The sequence below is a fragment of the Tachysurus vachellii genome, chromosome 10, assembly GCF_030014155.1.
Source record: "Tachysurus vachellii isolate PV-2020 chromosome 10, HZAU_Pvac_v1, whole genome shotgun sequence".
NCBI lineage: Eukaryota > Metazoa > Chordata > Actinopteri > Siluriformes > Bagridae > Tachysurus > Tachysurus vachellii.
The window spans coordinates 8,736,191-8,756,706 of NC_083469.1; the positions used below are offsets into that span (position 1 = coordinate 8,736,191).

Sequence of the window (20,516 nt, forward strand, 5' to 3'; positions counted from 1 at the left end):
CTGGACGGAGTGCCAACCCATCGCAGGGCACACACACTCTCATTCACTCACGCAATCACACACTACGGACAATTTTCCAGAGATGCCAATCAACCTACCATGCATGTCTTTGGACCGGGGGAGGAAACCGGAGTACCCGGGGGAAACCCCCGAGGCACGGGGAGAACATGCAAACTCCACACACACAAGGTGGAGGTGGGAATCGACCCCGACCCTGGAGGTGTGAGGCGAACGTGCTAACCACTAAGCCACCGTGCCCCCTGTCCTGGAAAATTATTATTTTTAAATGTTCTTGATCATTTAAAGAACAGTTTACAACTGGTCGAAACAATTAACGTTAGTAACAGAAAGCGCTCTGTTCAGGGACGTTGAGTTTTGACGGGTTTTTTGTTATGCTGTTTAATCTCGCTGGATGACGCTGTCTTGTGTTGGCGGTTTCAGGTGCTAGGAATGGTTTAAGTGCTCGAATGTTTTCAGCAAATGGTGACGGGTAAGCAGGTTATATTAACCTTGTTAATCTGAATATCATGTGCAAGGGGAATGCACAGCAAACTAAAGCATGCATGACGGCATTGGCCTGAGAAAGGAAAGGCTTTTCAAGTATCCAATACAAATGAAGAGGCAACATGCTCAGGCCCACAAAGCAACTCAACACCGTCAAAGTTCTTTTCCAGCCAAGCTGTGCTTGAAGCCGAGATTCGTTGGGTAATCAAAATGATCAGGTCACACTACTCATTCAACTCCAGCTCTGATGTGTCAGTCATTTTTAATCAAATGTTCCCAGACAGTGGTATTTCCTTTAAAGTTCTGTGCTCATCGATGGGTAGAAGACTGTAGAAACACAGTGAATGGGTAGAGAGCAATCGAAATTTGGCCCACAGTGCAGATGTACATCAACAGCCATAGGAAAAAGTTCCATCATCAGCATCATACTGCACAGTAAAGGAGGCTACTGCAGACCCTCTTTTTGCAGCTAAGCTCCATTTTTTTTGCATTTGTTGCTAGACAGCTGAAGCCATTTTTGGAAAAATTCCAGACAGACGCTCCAATGGTTCCTTTTTTAGCAAAGGAGCTCCAGTCAACCACGAGAGGCTTGCTATCAAGCTATATCAAAAGGGAAGAACTGGAAAAGTTAAAGACACCTCTCCAACTGCTAAAACTAGATCCACAAGACAAAGCAAACCATGTACCACTTAAACAGCTTGACACTGGATTTGGTACGAAGCAAGCTTTAGAAAAGGCATCTGAAAACCTCTTTTTTTCCTAAATTTGAAATGTCCTGGAAAATGATTTCTGAAAAAGAGTGAGAACCCTGAATGTAGCGCAAAGGAACGACTGTAGCACGAGAAGTGATATTGTGATATTGTTCTTGCAGATATTGAACAACGTGAGCAGTAAAATCTCACACTTCAAAATCAAAAGTGTGACGATAATAACAATCCCTATAGTAACAGCTACATCCTGTTGCATCACAAAACCCTGTCACTGATTATTTTCCCAGAACAGCGCAGCCTGAAGTGTTGTATTCCACACATCATGTTTAGATATTTTAGAACTTTATCCCACCAAATTCTTTATACTTTCTCAGAAATGACTAATGGATGTAGAATGTTCGACACTAGTCGGTTTGTTTACTTTTTAGATTATTATTACTCAAACTCAAACAGACCAATCACCAGTTTACTTTGACTCATTTGTCTGTTGTTTGAATTACGATGGAGAATCATTGTGTTCTCTGAAAGGCCCGGTCATGCCTAAATGAAGCGGTTAGCTGAGCACGCTACTGATTATACACCTCGTGCCGAGAGAAGCGTACAGGGAGAAATCTGCTGAATCGGCCGCAGGGCTTCCGGTGTTTGTGTCGCAAGGCAGCAGCAGTCGTTGCAAAACTGACAGTGCAAGCCAGTGGGTGTAGCCACAAAACCACTGAAATATTACGACAGCATCCTAATAGATGAGGAAAGAAGGCAAATTTGCAAGAAGTAATGAAGATGATATGCACCGTGCAAATCGTCTGAATGATTTTACGTCTAAAAACATAGAAATAGGTGCGGTGTATTGTATTTCTCAGGTGTTAATTGGCATTAAAGAGTTTATTTTGGTTTTCCTGGCACACACTAGAACAGGAAATGTCTGCCATAAAAAATTGCCTCCAGAAAAGCGTTCACACTGGAGAAATAAATATGGAGACTAGAAAACACCATCTAAAGGCATCGCATACACCCTCTCTCTCCTGTCAATCACTGTCACGAGCCAATCATGACGACTGCAGGGGGAAAGGGTGGATAGAGCTTTCCTGCAAGTGTCTTACACCTCCCGGTGATGCAGCATGAGCAGCAGTTAGGAAAGTCTCAGTTCAGTGGCTTGACAAGTCTCGGAGGAAACACATGTCAGTCGTCACACTCCACACTCCCTTTGTAGCTGGAGCAGGATCAGTGGGAATTGACAGGTGAACACGTTGTGAGGAAAACTATGGAGTGCTGTTAACTGGTTCTGCTAGTTACACCACACAACTTCTCAATTCATGGATGTATGAGGGAGAGTGGCAATAAACATCTCTATTCCAGCTTGTTAAGCTTTAAGATGTTAAGCTTTAAGATTTATTTCATTTGATCATAAATATGTACTTTTAAGCTACTGATACATGTGTCCTTCGGTTATGTTGTCCACTAAAGCAATGGAAAATCAAGCAAGGAGAAACCTGAAAACTGTCCCTAATGTCCATTGCTTCAACGCCAAATCCACTTCATTTTTATTCATTCATTCATTCATTCATCTTCTACCGCTTATCAGAACTACCTCGGGTCACGGGGAGCCTGTGCCTATCTCAGGCGTCATCGGGCATCAAGGCAGGATACACCCTGGACGGAGTGCCAACCCATCGCAGGGCACAAACACACACTCTCATTCACTCACGCAATCACACACTAGGGACAATTTTCCAGAGATGCCAATCAACCTACCATGCATGTCTTTGGACCGGGGGAGGAAACCGGAGTACCCGGAGGAAACCCCCGAGGCACGGGGAGAACATGCAAACTCCACACACACAAGGCGGAGGCGGGAATCGAACCCCGACCCTGGAGGTGTGAGGCGAACGTGCTAAACACTAAGCCACCGTGCCCCCACCTTCATTTTTCAAACATGCAGTTATTTTATAAGAACCCGGACCTGATTTTCAGCGTTTCTCATCGTGTTCAGTTTCATCACGGGGTTTGTCGCATTCGTTTACCTTGATGGATTGCTGCCAAGTGTTATTAGCTTTTGCTTCACTTAATCTCTTGCACTTGCAGTTCCAGTAATCAACTGTCAAAGGAGGGAATGTACTGGTTACAAAGCGTGCAGACACACCCATTCCACTCCCTGTTCTAGATTACTTAAAAGATTTGACTTCTTTTTTTTTTTTTTTGGACACTAATTGCTCTGTGTACTTTTGTCCAAAAAAAAACACGGAAAAAATCAAAAGGTAACCAAAGTACACGGTTTTCGAATTGCCAGATAAAGATTGGCTTCTACACCTAGTACAGCCCATTAATCACTTAAAGGCCATTATTAAGAGGATAATTATACAGTCACGGCCGTTCGCATGTGCCTCTCGTTAGACGGTTATTGTGCTCTTTCTCTAGACGTCGTCATATGGAAAGAGGTATCTGAACATCTGTTAGAAGACACAACTGTATTACACCGTTACATCAAAAAGCAACCTGGCTGTTTAATGCCTTCTTTTCCGTGTGTTTCTGCAAGCATTAACATACACACACACACACACACACACACGTGTTTACACTCTCGCCCTCAGGACAGTCTGCACATCCAGCCTGCATTTAGAGCATGGCGTGTAAACCTGGTATTATCTCTACAAAGGGCTGCATCAGCAAATAAATGCCTGTCCGCCCCAGTTTTTGCCCCCAGCTGCAGTTTCAGCCTTGCCAGCCTCCACCCGAAGCACCTGCCGTGACCGTGGGTGGCACTGCGTTTGAAGCTCATCACGTTCGAACGGTTGAAGCTCAACAAGCGACGAAGCCCACCGCAGAAGCTACCCATGTCTCTGATGACCACAAGGCTTTTAAACTCTCGCAGCTGCTCCTTGCATGCGAAGGTAGCCTCATTGACTTCACCCCGTTAAGGTCATCCAAGGATCAATGGTCTTGTGCACTTTATTTAGTCATAATTACTTGGTGCAGAACTTTTGAGTGGCAAGCTTGTGTTAATTAGCTCCCAGCACAAGCTGCGGTCGCGCTAGCATGGACCGGATGTTTGTTGTGAAGGTCAGGCTTCGGTACTGGATTGGGGCACGGAGTACTTTCTACGCCGCTCTGTCACATATGCATCGTATTTAGAGTCGAGCAGCACAGACGTTCCGCAAATGCCATCATCGTGGGATCCTGTGATTTGCCCGGGTCGCACCGTTCACTGAACCCTGGCACTGCACCCGAAAGCCATTTAGTGCTCCTATCTGACATTTATTTTCGAACAGAGGGAAAAGCGACCTTCAAAGCTGTCATTATCACATGTAATTATAGGAACGGGCTTGCAGCTTTCTGATCTCCACTTCTCATCTCTTCTCGTCTCATCTTTTCCCTCTTCACTTACCTGAGTGTCTCGATAATGGTCAAAAAACAAAGGGCTTGCATGTGTGCATGTATAAATTTTATATTCAAACATCGCTGGAGATGAAATGCACAGCAACAGGAACTTAAGAAGGAAATGCGATTTAAGCCTGATCTGTGTGTACAACTGTTTACAGTAACAACGGCTGGATAATAATAATAAGAAGAAGAAGAAGTAGAAGAATGATGTGTTTAAACAGTATGTGTTTAAAAGAATTTCAGGGAAAAAGCTTCTGTACGATATCAGCATTAAAAGTTAAATGTTAACAGCATTAAAAGACCTGCTAGCATTAACATTTACTGAATGCACACTAGAAATCTGAATAATATTTTAACAATGCACTGCTAGTTTAACAGAAGTGCTGCAATGTCGAACCCAACCCTAGTGTTGCGTCATTCCCAGAGCTCGTGTTGCATCATGTTACGCATTACCAAGGAAGGCTATTCCTCTCTCGGTTTCCGGCAACCGCGTGGAAGTCGACCGCGGCTTCCTGAGCACCGTGACGTTTCTGCAGGGAATGAATTGGCTGCAGGTCAGAAGGAATATGTGGCTGTAAATGCAACATGGCCATTAGTTATAGCGAAAAAACCCACACTTTGCCATAACAGAACGATAAAACAATCCAAGCAAACGTCGACAGAGTCAAGCTTAATGAGCATGAAAGAGTTAATGCTCCAGCAGGTGATTTATAGTCCTTGTGTAATAGGTGACCTCATGAATAGAATGTAGCAGCTTAAAACATATGAATTATCTTCTGTAAATATGAGTTTGCGTCGTGACAGTCGCCAGCCGCGCCTTGTGGTTATGAAGCTGGCTGCTTAATGCCAAAGAAAGCCTTAAGGCTGGAACAGTATGTTTATTGTCTTCTGTGGCATTTAGAAAGAAAAAGATTATCAATGTTGAGAAGCGCTATCTTTTGTAGAGCTTCATGTAAGTGCAGGAAGTTTAGGGAATTTTCTTTTCTTTTTTTTTCTTCTTTTTTTTTGTTTTGTTTTTTCCTTCTTTTCTTTTTTTTCATGTTCAACAGGGAAAGTAAAGCAGATACATTTTTTTTTTAACTAATTGATTAATAATAATTATCATTGAATTTAGAATCTAATTCTTTGTTAAATTATTATTATTATTATTTCTATGTATTGAATATAAGTAAACTGTGGGTGAGACTGGTAGTCACAGAGAAGAGGGCATCGGTAAAGGTCATCTAACCCTGACCAGGGGCTGGTGGAACTGCGCCAAGCGAGTGTTACTAGTGCTAAACAGTGGAGCCATGACAGTGATGGACACTGGGACAGAAAGGTCACGCCTGCGAGCTTCCATGATGCATCACGCATGACACGTGTATGATGAGGGATTAACACCACTGTTACAGACATGACCTCTTCATTATATATTTATTTATTTATTTGAATTGCCCTCAGCAGTTATAATAAACAACACTTGACAGCTGATTATACATGAGGAGACAACATCACATCTCAACTTACACCAACAATAAAGGATTGGTGTGAATGGGGATTCGTGTTTGGTTACAAAGTCCTAATCTCTGACAAAAATCTGGAGGCAAGTGTTTGTATTGGACGATAAATGAATAAAGCTAGCGCATCACAGTTAATCGAATTAAGCTCTGTTTACTTTTTAATACCCCAGTGTAAACACCCTTCCATCCTTAGGGTGAGGAAACTCCCTATCCAAAATGTTAAACTCTGGAGTTGTTGGTGCTTTTAAAGGTGCTTTTACTGACTTTCCAGAGGTCATTTACTTGTAAGGGATTAACATGGTATACTGGAGATGTTTTAAAGCTACTGTAGGTGCATTTTGTTGATGTCGGAATGGTCCTGAGATATTATATAACATTAATAGTGTCAGTTCTGTGGCAGGGGTGTAGATAAAACCAGGATGGAGAGAGAGAGGTTACCTACTTTATTGATCCCAGAGATATCATCGACTTTAGGCTAGAAAGAAGACTGCAGAGTAACAGACAGGAGCCTGTAGTCAGGAGGAGAAAAAAAAAAGGTGTGAAAAAATACAGCAACAAAACAGGAGTGAGAGGATTCAGGATTATTGGAGTTTTAGCTTTTTTTCCCCTTTCTAAACGGATAAAGAAATTTTATTTGTTTGTTTGTTTCTTTAAATTCAGTCTGATGTTAGCAATTGATGGCTCAAATCTTGTTCGGGTTTATGTTCAACTGTTCGGGTTCATGTTCATGTTCATACATCTCAGCTGCAAGCATAATGCTTTTAAATTGCACTGTACATCCAACAAAGAACATTACGCTCTAAAGAAGCAGCAGCTTTTACCCCGGAATAAGAATCTATTATCTTTTTTCAAATCCTTTTTGCTCGAATAAGGATTTGCTGAGGTGCATACCATTCGCCTGACAAAGCTTGGCACTCCATCTTCTTCTCTTTTGGCCAGGGATGAATTACGTTTCTAAGAACAGCGATGTTTCTGCGTCAGTGAATGGACCTGAAGTGGGACCAAACTACAGGGCTGGATGATGGCTGGTGTACTCGGTAGACCCTTAGACGCACTCAGAGTACCTTTGGAAAGCCACTAGAAACTGGTGTACAGTTTGACTGACAGGCTATTTAAAAATCATAAAGCCATCTCTGTGCTTGACGTTGTTTACCAAAGTCTTGACCTGTGTAACTTCCCAGAAAAAGTGATTTTTTTCTGGTTTGTGTATCACACCACAGCCCCTCCCTATTCACTCTGTTCCACAGAATCTAGTTTCCTCACACTTCTGCAGAATTGCCTCTGTATGACTGGCAGGGCACTTCCTTATAAACCCAAACCCAATCTTCATTTCCTTAATTCCCCCTTTCACTTTTCCTGGACTTTACCTTACATCATGGTGCACAGATCATGGTGGTAGTTTTGAATAGAATAGAAGCCTTTTTTTTTCCACAAAGATATCTAAAATATACAGAGAAATTCTTTCTTCGCATATCCCAGCTTTGTAGGTTGGGGTCAGAGCACAGGGTCAGCCATGATACAGCACCCCTGGAGCAGAGAGGGTTAAGGGCCTTGCTCAAGGGCCCAACAGTGGCAGCTTGGCAGTGCAGGGCCTTGAACCCTGATTCTGCTATCAACAACCCGGAGCTGAAAACGCTTGAGCCACCACTGCACAAGTTGTTACTTGTATAGAGTAGTTTCAGAGGTTTTGGAGCTGCGCAATTTTAGAGCTTCTGATCGTCAGCCGTAGAAAGTAAAGATTCAAACCATTCGAGGAACATTTTGGTGTTGCATTTGATCATTAACGGAAATGTTTTCTTTATCCTTCCCCAAATTCTCAATTGTTTATAGTGGGATCTGTAATTTTTTAATGAGTTGTTTTTCCTCACGGGGTCTGGTGTGCAGCCGAGGTTCCGGTTCATCCTAAGCGAGGTGTTTAACCTGTATTATAAAGAGATCATCAAATCTGTTTGTCTGTCTGTCTCTGTCTGTCTCTCTGTTTGTCCGTCTCTATCTATCTGTCTGTCTTTGTCTGTCTATCTATGTCTGTTTATGACACTCGGAGCTGTTTTTCATCTTTGTTTTCTAAAAGAAGAAGAAAAAAAAAAAAAGAGATCATCACACAGCTGGTAGTAACACACCAAGAGCTCTAAGCCATGATGCTCACATGGTGTCATGACACACAATGGTGTGCTTAGCTGAGAAATATGACACACAACGCTAAGAAGTCATGCTTATGAGCGCATCATTCTGTTTACTGTGCGAGAGAGAAAGAGAGAGCAGAGTGAAACGCCAATGGTCTAGAGCACTTGAAGGTGTTGGTGTTGTGATATGTGGCTATACCTGTTTGTCATTGTCTGTTTTTGCCATTATTGTGTACTTAAAGACTGTTGCATAAGAGGTGTACCTGTGGTTTTAGTCAACATTTGGTTCAGGCTTATTCTAAAAAAAATTCCTTTATGTCCTAATTCCTGTTTGCATTCAGTGGAGATTTTACAGTTGCTCAATACAGGCTACTCTTTGTTTGAGCTCTACACCCTGAGTACTTTTCCCCTCTGTAACTGATTGATTGATTTACAAACACAGCCTTGTTTATCTTCCTGTTTGCTACCTCTCATGCCGCTCTTTTCAGTTTTCGTTGCAGATGCATGCATGCTGTCTGGTCACTTTATTAGGAACACCTGTATTCCTACATTTATTCAGTCAGCGTTCACATTAAACATCAGACTATACAAAAAAAACATTTATCCTGGTGGCTTTAAGTGTTCTGGTTGTTTGGAGTGCAGAGCCAGGTCAAGAGCTTCTGTTCAGAATGAAGAAACTATGCAATCGCTCAAGTGACTTTGATTGTTGCAGTCATGTTTGTACCAGATGGCCTGTTTCATAAACTGTTACTTAGAATAGTTTAGTAGAGGATTTTCCTCAGAATGGTGCAAAAACCATTGAGTTAGGGACAGTTCTGTGGCTGGAAATGTACTGATGGTGGAAATCAAAAGAAAATGGTCAGGGTTGAACTGCCACAGACGACTCTTTTGAACCGTGCTGAGCAGAAAAGCATCTCAGCATGCACAAGCCATCAAATATTGAGGTGGACAAACTACAACAGCACAAGACCACAACAAGACTCTGTGATAATAAAGAGGAGATGTGAACTCCATGTGATCTTTTGCAACAATACATTTGTTAGACTGTATATTTATAATCACACCCTCCAGTGTCACCCATATGAGGGTGAGCTCCCCCTTTTGAGTCTGGTTCCTCTCAAGGTTTCTTCCTTCACCATCTAAGGGAGTTTTTCCTCGCCACTGCTGCCTGTGTCACCTCAGACTTGCTCATAGGGGATAAATACTAACACTAAAATATTAATCTTGAATTTTGTATTCTATTAATCTTTAAATTATTCTTTATAATAACCTTTTTTTCTATGTTTATGTTCTGTAAATCTGCTTTGAGACAATGTCAATTGTAAAAAGCGCTATACAAATAAACTTGAATTGAATCGAATTGAAAAGAATCTGACGGCACAGACTCAAACAAACTGGACATGACTGGACCTAGATCTTTTTTCTAATCTTCTACTGTCCAATTTTAGCGAGTCTGTGCCCACGATAGCCTCAGATTCCTGTTCTAAGCTGGTAGGAGTGGAACCTGATGTGGTCTTCTGCTGTCGTAACTCATCCACCTCAATATTTGATGTGTTGTGCTTTCCGAGATGCTTTTCTGCTCACCGCTATTGTAATACGTGATTATTTGCGTTAAGTCAAAGTTCCTGACATCAATGAGATTTTTTTCCCCTTTCTGATTCAACATCTTGATTTGTACCTGTATGATCTGATGTATTGCGGTATGTCTAACATGATCGGCATGTTGTTCCTAAGCGGATGGTGAGTGTATTTCTTTCATTCTTTGACAGCTAATTTTTTGTTGTACTTATAACACCTGGAGGAGAGTGTGGTTTGTTTCTGTGTGAGTGTGTGCGTAAACTTTACACCCCCCCTCCACTCACACACACACACACAACTCATCATTGCGTATCAAGCAGCTGTTGACTGTCCTGTGTGAGTCACTAACAGGTGTTTCATCAACCATGTCCAGGCAATGATGCTGCTGGTGTGTGTGCGTGCGTGTGCGCACTTGAGTGTGTGTAAACCTCGCCTGAGTTCATAGAAATGCCTTTATGACTAATTTGAACTGTATGGATGCGCGGTGTCGTGTGTTTTTCTTAGAGTGACTGCGTGTCTGATTTGCTTTTTATGCTCATACCGTTTATGGGAGTCACTCAGCTCTCCGTGTTCCGCCATTATGACTCATAATACAGCCATTTCATTTTATTAGATTCCTCTCATTTTGTCTTTTATTAAAAAAAAATATCCAGTAACTGATTCATTTTTCTTGCTATTTCCAGAAAAGCCTTTGACTAATAGAATGTTTAGAAACCCAAGAACTCAATGAAAGCTGCTGTGTAAGCGCAGAGCTAATGTCATGACATGCAGCATGTCCATTTTTAGTCTTATGTCTATGCATTTTTGTTGCGGCAGTTAAATATCCATTCTGTTACTATGTACAGAGGCTTAGGCTCTAACATCCGTTCTTACACCTGGTATTGCATCAGCTTGCTCTCTGTAAGGTGAGCAAAGCCTGGGAGGCTGCCAGAACAGTCACTGTTTGTTACCCTGTGAATATCATTCCACCATTTGTCGTCATCATTTTCTAGGCGGTGATTGATTTATTTTTCAAAATATACAGAAATGTTGAGGCAAGTCAGTATAAATATATATCCTGGAGATTTGTGTGTGTGTGTGATTGCTTGTGTGTGTGTTTGGTTTTGTGTTTGTGTGTTTGTTTGTGCGTGTGTGTTTGTTCATGTTTGTGTGTTTGCTTGTGTGTGTGTGTGTGTGTTTGTGTGTGTTTTTTTGTGTGTGTTTGGGTGTTTGTGTCTGTGTGCGTTTGTGTGTGTGTGTGTTTGTGTGTGTGTTTGTTTGTGTGTGTGTGTGTGTGTATGTTTGTGTGTGCACTTGTGTGTGTGTTTGTTTGTGTGTGTGTGTTTGTGTGTGTTTGTTTGTGTGTTTGGGTGTGTGTTTGTGTGTGTGTGTGTGCACGTTTGTGCACTTGTGTGTTTGGGTGTGTGTTTGTGTGTGTGTATTTGTGTGTGCACATGTGTGTGTTTGTGTGTGCACTTGTGTGTGTGTTTGTGTGTGTGTATTTGTGTGTGCATCATGTCTGCACTTGTGTGTGTTTGTGTGTGCACTTGTGTGTGTGTTTGTGTGTGTGTATTTGTGTGTGCACTATGTCTGCACTTGTGTGTTTGTTTGTGTGTGTGTTTGTGTGTGCACTTGTGTGTGCGTTTGTGTTTGTGTGTGTGTGTTTGTGTGTGCACTTGTGTGTTTGTGTGCGTGTTTTGGTTGTGTGTTTGTGTGTGCACTTGTGTGTATTTGTGTGTTTGTGTGCGTGTGTTTGTGTGTGTGTTCGTGTGTGCACGTTTGAGTGTGTGTGTGCATTTGTGTGTGTTTGTGTGCACTTGTGTGTGTTTGTGTGTGTGTCTGTGTGTGTATGTGTGTGTGTGTGTGTGTGTGTGTGTGTGTGTGTGTTAGTCCCCCATTTTTTACATATACCTCAACCATTGATTACATTAGATATATTAATGAACAGCACAGTGTGCCTTGTAATCTGATGTAGTGAAATCTCATAAAACTGTATTATAATGATTAGAAACATTCCCTCTTTAGCGTGATGGACACTGGAGACTCCTCCCATACACATCTCCTTACATTAAACTCCAGCATATCAGTGATTCAACATTCTGGTTTGTTGTGTTTCGAGAGTGTTCTCTGAATGACCTGCTATAGCAATGACAATCTATAAGAATGACAGGTTTTAATAATTAATAATAAAATATTATTTAGCAAAATATTATTACCTGAAGATACATGGGACTGCTGTGTATAGAACTACTTGGAGACCATGTGGTCTGTTTTGCGCTCCGGTCTCCATCATTGAACGTCTGATGGCTTCAGCAGGAATGAATTAATGCTAAATCTATAATGAATTCACAAATCATGCTGATGCTCTTACTTATCTATTGCTCAAAAGCTCCTTGTTACACAAGAGTATATACAGTTGACTATATACAGTTATAGAAAGGTTATTATGAATAATATCTATGGTGTCACCCAAATGAGGATGGCTTCGCTTCTGAGTCTGATTCCTCTCAAGGTTTCTTCATAATGATTTCTCAGGGAGTTTTTCCTTGCCATAGCTGCCTCAGGCTTGCTCATTAGGGATAAATATTCATTCATTCATTCATTCATTCATTCATCTTCTACCGCTTATCTGAACTACCTCGGGTCACGGGGAGCCTGTGCATACACCCTGTACGGAGTGCCAACCCATCGCAGGGCACACACACACTCTCATTCACTCACGCAATCACACACTACGGACAATTTTCCAGAGATGCATGTCTGTCTTTGGACCGGGGGAGGAAACCGGAGTACCCGGAGGAAACCCCTGAGGCACGGGGAGAACATGCAAACTCCACACACACAAGGCGGAGGCGGGAATCGAACCCCCAACCCTGGAGGTGTGCCTCAACACTATACAAAAAAAAAATAAAAAATTGAATTAGTCTTCTAAGCTTTTTTTTTTTTTCTTTTTTTTTTGTTTGAGATCGTACATTGCTCTTATACACCGTTCCCATATCTTTCAGCAACACATCTGCATTCTCTGCTCACTCTTGTACACTCCTGGACCTTGGATATTATCGGCATGCTCCATTGACTCTGTCCTTGAGTGCTCCCTGACATGACTAATTGGCCTACCTTGTCCTAATGTACTCTTTATTATACCTCTATTGTACACTCAAACAACAAAAGTCCATTTGTGCTGCCTGCAGTCTGAATGCATACTAGGTTAATAATTGACTATCTTTCTCGAGCTCATCTATTATGGTGTTTTTGTTTTTTAGCCTTCCTAGAAACAGTGGCTTATAAACAGGAAGAAGTACAGTCCGTGTCCGTGTCCGTGTGTGTGTGTCCGTGTGGTTTTTCTGCTTTTTTGTGTGTTTCAGACCAAAGTATTTGTAGTTGTGGTATAATCTGACGTCCCCTTGTCACTTTAAGTTCTCTGCTTAAAGACAGCTGTCATGTCTTCATGCTTCATGTCATGTCTTGTTCTTGGTGTCTTACTTGAATCAGGGCTCACTGTGACTGACTTAGAGGCATTTATACAAACGCATAAGGGTTGTTATTGTGGAACAGGATGTAGTAAGTGCTCTCTCTCTCTCTCTCTCTCTCTCTCTCTCTCTCTCTCTCTCTCTCTCTCTCTCTCTCTCTCTCTCTCTCTCTCTCTCTCTCTCTCTCTCCCCCTCTCTCCCTCTCTCTCTCTCTCTCTCTCTCTCTCTCTCTCTCTTTCTGCTTCCCCCCCCTCTCTCTCTCTCTCTTTCTGCTTCTCTCTCTCTCTCTCTCCCTCTCTCTCTCTCTCCCTCTCTCTCTCTCTCCCTCTCTCTCTCTCTCTCACTCCCTCTCTCTCTCTCTCTCTCTCTCTCTCTCTGTCTCAGTCTCTCTCGCTCTCTCTTTCTATCTGCTTCTCTCTCTCTCCCCCCTCTCTCTCTCTCTCTCTCTCTCTCTCTCTCGCTCTCTCTCTCTCTCTCTCTCTCTCTCTTTGTGCTTCTCTCTCTCTCGCTCTCTCTCTATCTGCTTCTCTCTCTCTCTCTCTCTCTCTCTCTCTCTCTCTCTGTCTCTCTCTTTCTCTCTCTGTCTCTAGCTCATATCTCTCTCTCAGTCCTCAAGCAAGGGTCATTTAATCAGTCATTACTCATCACTGAACTCTTCATTAGTCCCTTTTGCACTTTGTCAGAATGCCAATGGACTGGACAGCGGTGCAGTCTAATGAGTGACCTTTTTTTTTGTTCGTATTTAGTATGAAACATTTAGCCTGAAGTGTACATAAGCATATCCATGTATATCTATTTGAATATCTGTGCAACTAATTTGGTTTTGTGTGTGTGTGAATTCAAGCGGAATTGATTAATATGGTCGACTTCGGCCGTTTTCATTTATTTAAGGAAGGAAGCCTGAGACGCATTATATATATATATCCATCCATCCATCCATCCATCCATTTTCTACCGCTTATCCGGGGCATATATATAGTACAGTTGAGGTCATATGTTTACACACCTAGCAGAATCTGCAAAACAGAAATAATTCATAATAAAATAATAATAAGGTTTTGGATGCAAATTCGATTGTGAACAGTGAACAGTTTCATTGCTCAGTACAAACATTAGACTCATGAACCACGTTCACAAAGCATGAATACTGATCATAAAGTGTTAAAAATAAAATGTTATCAAGAATACAGCAGCACCACCACCACACACACTCTCCATGCCACCTTCCTATATGTTTTTCTGCAGTGTCATATTAATGGGAACGCTAACATGGGATTAGGGGAAACATTGCAAAAGTTGAACGTGAGAAGCTGTCAAAAATCATTAGTATTCAAAAAAAAAATCTTTAGTAGCTGTTGGAGGTGAGAGAGGTGGATAGACTAAATCACTAAAGTGCTGCTGCATTATTCTTTTGCAAAGCCATCAAAGTTTAGCCAGAGCTAAATTCCAGTGGGATTACTATCAGTTGAGAGTCGATTGGCATTGTGGGTAATGCAGGACAACAAAGTGAAAACAGATGGAAAGAAGACAGACGCGTTTGTTTGTCACATGTACATTACAGCACAGTGAAATTCTTTCTTTGCGTATCCCAACTTTGGAGGTTGGTGTCAGAGTGGCCATGATACAGCACCCGTGGAGCAGAGAGGGTTAATGGTTTTGCTTAAGCATCCAACAGTGAAAACTCTGGGGTTCATTTTAAAACCTGGACTTTAGTGAAGTGATCAGTTCACAGCAGAGACATTCTTCTAATACATGTTTATCTGTAGCCATAAACGATCATTTAGTAACATCCATTGCCTCATTTCAGCGTACCTCCTGTCTGATTTTTTTTCTACCCAGACCGTCAGAGGATACACACTTTTCATGCTATTTCCAGCCAATAGAATAGACATTGACACCTAAATGGAGACAATAAGAGCAAATTCTCCATTTTACAGCTGTTAGATATTGATGTTTGAACGGCAGCATGAGAGAAGCCTTGCCTCGTTACTATGGACAGAAATAAGATCAACTACTAGTCTAATTTTCTACTATTTGAAATGTAATTCCTGTTCTGGGCTTTTCACAGGGATCTATATTTAGAGGATTTGCCAATCAAGACAAAACCCTTTTCAACTAAGGAGCATGATGTTCTCTCCTCTTCCTATTTCTGATAGTGTTCTTGCTTTTACACTACAGATACAACTCGCTGATGCACTGAAGTGAACTAACTGAGTTAAGCAACACATCGGGCCTTAGACGCTCCTTTTCCCAGCGTTCTCCTGCGTGAGGAGTGGGAAGAGATGGGCAGCGAGGCTTGTACTTGACATTTTATTCATGTTATTTTCACACACTTGCTGTCAGAATCTCCTAAAATTCATCTTTAGAGATTTAAATGCTAGATTTTAAATTCAGTTTGTTGAACGAATCGAGTCCCACCTCTGCATTTTGTGTGTGTGAAGTTTGCATGTTTTCCATGACTTCTGAGGTTTCTTTGGGTTCTCCAGTTTCCTCCCTCAGTCCAAACACATGCACTGTAGGCTGATTGGTTGTGTGTGTGATTGTGGTTGGTGCTTTGTCCATAGTGTCCCCTGCCTTGTGCCCTGTGTCCTCTGGGATAGGCTGTAAGACATGCAGGACGGACGGATGGACGGACATCGGACATCGTGCTTGCATGTGTGGTTTAGTGGGTCAGTTCAAATGTTTCCTTATAATCTCAAATTAGAATTTTATTGGGCACATACATAATCATACACAGTATGACACGCAGTAAGATGCTTTTTACAACTGTCCGTTTTATAAAAAATAAAGATACTCTCAGAGTTACGATAGTTCAACTTACGATGGACAAAACCATTCAGACAAAACTGTAATAATATTCAGAATTTTGCGCGGCAAGGCAAACGTACGTTGCAGGATACGTTGGGCTCCCGATTTGCCGCCTTTTAAGATGCCTCGCATCAGTCTCGTTAGCGATCGACAGAGTGCAGTTATCTCAAAGTTAAAGTGTGCATTTTTTTCTGTTTTTTTGCTCCTTAATCTTCACCATCCTCATCCTCCAACTTAACTCCACCATCCTCATCCTCCAAGTTAACATAGCCATCAACAACCTAACGTTGTTCAAAAATGCAGACAATACGTACAATACGATATGACACTTTAATGCATGTATGGTACGTAGCTTTAGCTATTTTTAGCTAAATTTCCTTTTAGGGTTACCACCATTGTTAAAGATTATATAGCATATAGTATCCATACTGATCACCATTCTTTAAGACTCCTGGGTAGGCTAGGTCATGGTTCGTAGTTACGATGGGTAACTCGGGGACTAGCTGTATAATAAAATAGGGGTGATTTTTAAAAGGTTTAATTAAAACACCATACAGTGGAATAAAATTTAATAGAATGAGTTAAAAATAAAAATGAGGTAAAATAAGTTCAAGTAAAAATAGCTGTGCAAAGCAGAGTAGCAAATGAAAATCTCTATACCTCTTTCTTTTTGGGGATCAAGTGCAATTCCCCTTTTATACCTGACATGCAATGCACACTAGAATTTCTCTAGAAATTCCCTACAAAATACAAAATAAGACAAAATACCCAAAGGTCCGGACATAATAGATCCTTTGTAACCTGTTCACTATACATCATTTGTCTGCAGGTTGCCTTGAAAGTAATGCGGTTTCATTTGATTTTCTCTTCCACACAATATTTTTTTTTTTTTTTTTTTTTTTTTTTTTTTAAAGTACAGTTTCCGTCAGCGCTTCAGCATATTACAAAGGCATGCAAATGTATTGAGAATACACTCAGCAGTAGATTCCAGTAATAAGATCTTTTCTACATAGAAATCCTTCAGCATACTTTAGATGTTTCCGATATCTCTTTAGTTTCCTTGATCAGATTCATTTAAGTAAGCTTTGGACCAAATTGCATATAGCTGAGATTGGGTGAAGTGCTCAGCTTTGACCATTCCCTAATACATCTGTGTATTTTTCATATTAATGTCTTTCTCCTGTGGAATTTAAAAGTATTTTTTTACACCCTCGTATATGATAAGACATGTATGTAAGACGGTATTATAGTTCACAAGAGCTGTTTTTTTTTTTTTTCTTTTTTTCTTAATCGCAAAAAAACGATTCAATCCTGAATATAGAAAATTGTCAGACGGTGTCTTGCAAACTAAATGATTTTACAGTTGAATTACTGGATGCAGTAAAATACACGCAATATGGCTCGGTTATGAAAAACCAAAACAATCCAGTTTTGATGAATCCAGAGGCTGGTTTGATTTCCAGAACGTTCTGCTGCGTTATGTTATGTGTTGATGTTATGTTATATTATATTCCAGCACGAACGTGTTAGCGCTCATTTTGTAGCTGGTAACGTTTCTCCTGCATCACATGCAACCCTGCATTTTACACGCCAGGCAGTAATTATGCCAAATGGATAGTTTCAAACCAACTGAAAGTCATTTGATTAGCGCGCAGGGCCACATGTGCTGCTAACGATGCTCCAGCAGGGCCTAGCTCTAGGACAACTGTGAATGAACAGCAGTCAGGTTTAAGTGAAGCAAAGAATTCATGATCATATACAGCCTTTCCAGGCTCTTCTGACACGATTCGAGAGAAACATGAAGTTTAATCCAGAGTGAATGATGAAGGTGGACCATCAACTCACTCTCGTACATCACCGTCGTTGTTTTTCTAAATGGTTTGTTGACGTTTTTCAGGACACGGCTCTGGATCCAGGAGAAGACGTGGCTCTGTTATCTGTCAGCTTTGAAGACGCTGAAGCTACACAGGTCTTCCCTAAACTCTTCTTATCACCCAGCATTGAGCAGTAAGTATATCCAAAACACAAAACCTTCAGTTGCAGTCAAGGCCAATATTCTTGGCACCCCACATGAATCAAATCACATGCAACAAATGATTAACATTAAATATGATTTTGATGCAGTATGTTGTTGAAAATATGATTGCATTGGCACTCCTTTCCATTCCAAAGCTATTTGCTTTTCCCTATCATGAAACCTTAGTGGATATTTGATGAAAAGCAACAATAAACTTTGTGAAGTCTGAGAATGATTTTAATTTAATTTGACTGTTTTCAAGGATGCCATTTCGCTTGCTTTTATTTTGAATAATATCCTTAGGTGTGTTAGTGTTAGTATCTCCCTCTGTTCTGGTCCTAATTACTGTAGTTCCTCCAACTCGTCACGCACACACACAGCTAAATGTATATTTGGAAATGGGATGTTGTTTTTCCTTGAGGGCTACTCATACCCAGACCTTACGGAAAGATGTGTTTCCACAAAACAGCCTTCTGAAAAAGTCCTTTAAAAATCACAGGATATGACACACCTTAACTAACTGTCTATCACGAATACAAATAAGACACAAGAGATGCTTCTTCTGCTATTTACTTCCCTAAAGCAGGGAAAAATTGAGAAGTTGTTCGAGGGGCTCACGTGTGTGTGTGTGTGTGTGTTTGTGCATATGAACTTGTACATCCATGCATGTATGTGCAATTGTGTGTGAGTCGTTATATCCCTGTGTGTGTGTGTGTGTGTGTGTGTGTGTGTGTGTGTGTGTGTGTGTGCGAGAGGTTATGCAGTAGAATTAAGCATGATTATGAGAACATTCTTTCCATTTGTTAAGCCTCAGTGGTTTGTTGGTTATTCGGGAACAATTTGCTTGGTGTGTGATCATTAGAGTCACTCAGTCATGAGTGTGTAAAACTCTTTTAAGTGCACATCTGGCTTTTCTAAGCCGAGCTCTAACATCATCTCATGATGCCACCGATCCTGTTAGGCATCATTGTTTCCGAATAAACATAACATGCAGCATAAAGCATTTGTATTCAGTGTTCCTTATGTAAGAGTCCAATCAAATGAAATAAATGATGTATAAAATATGATATTGGTGCCAGAAAAAAAGGCTTGTTGGCCATCTCTGGATGCCATCTGCTGTGGGTGGACCAACCACAAGGTCACACCGCTGTAGAAAAGAAAACTTCATCATGTCTTAACAACAGGCAGATCTCTTTAGGCAAGGACTACTAATGTCCGCCTCTTGGCCAGATTTATTTTTCTGTACATTTTCCCTATGTCTCTCTCCAAGCCAGCCTTGATCTGCTCAGACGTGCCTAGTGAGAGGACATGCCCGTTCTTTCCGCTCGCTGGCTCTCCGGCCATGTCAGCTTCTATCTGTCACAGGTTCTTTCTCCTTGCCGTACTGCATTGTGGGAGTTTTAATAATGTGCTCTTGCCCTTGCGCTCGTACATTAACGGCCCGAGCTCAGCTAAGCGAGAGAAAGGGATGGGTAGGAGTGGATGTTTTTGTTGGATTGTGTGAGTGTGTGGGTTGTCGGGTGTGTTTCACAGACAGAACAAGGGGATTATAATAAGGGTGAAAACATAGGGCTTGTAAGGACAAACCTGTTTCTGAGCAAGATTTAAAACAGCATTTAGATTGTGATTCTCACTTGTCTTACAACGCTTTTCATGCACACGTTCTATACCGTAATCAATATAAGTGTTAGAGTTACGGCCATGTTTACACAGGGAAAGGTCCGAATGATCCGAGTCTGGCTGCGCACCTGAGAGTTTACTCAGAGCTTGGGTTAGAGTTGCGTAGAGGTGTCAGAGACACGGGTTTCTCAGTTGTGTGTCGATGTCTAGAACACGTGTCAAATGTAGCACGATGTAACACAAAAACAAAAGTTTTTTTAAAAAAATGAAAGCTGAAAATGACTAATATGATTATACGAATGTCCTCTAAGTGATTGAGTGAGTGAGTCAGTGAAAGAGTGAAAAAGTCAAAGATTTGGATAATGAATTTGAATAATAATTAATATAATTTAAAATGTACAGTAAAAAATGTTAGAAAGTAAAAAAAAAATTTTAATAATTGCATTTAAAAAAAAAAGAAGAAATTAAGAAACAAAAATAAAAAAATTAAGAAATAAAAATTTTTTTAAAAAATAAATAAATAAATGAGCATGAAAACCTTTCTGGACTTTAAAGGGATGAAACCGTGGAATAGATTATTTGGTTTTGAATGGCATTACATATGTTTTGAGGTATATTTACAGCCAAAACATTACTTTCCACATGATTTATTAGATATACATCAAAATCTCTCACAGTGGCCAAGGATTTATAGGCCCAAGTAAAACAGGCTTAAGTCTAAGGTTAGAGTCACCTGGAACTGAGACAAGCCTCTGTTTTCCTCAAACTCCACCCCACATACGTAACTCTCGTATCATTTCAGTACTGACGCCTCACACTGCAAGCAAAACTCA

The 20,516-nt window shown here is 41.0% G+C and overlaps 1 protein-coding gene across 3 annotated transcripts in view; it reads left to right on the plus strand.

Annotated features, from left to right (window-relative positions):
• The window catches only part of babam2 (BRISC and BRCA1 A complex member 2), a 79,282-nt gene that overhangs the window by 44,739 nt on the left and 14,027 nt on the right, over positions 1–20,516 (plus strand). For all 3 annotated transcript variants that reach the window (XM_060879210.1, XM_060879209.1, XM_060879208.1), the window contains exon 7: positions 17,944–18,053. In XM_060879210.1, coding sequence (XP_060735193.1) covers positions 17,944–18,053 — 110 coding nt within the window. The remainder of the gene's footprint in view (positions 1–17,943; positions 18,054–20,516) is intronic.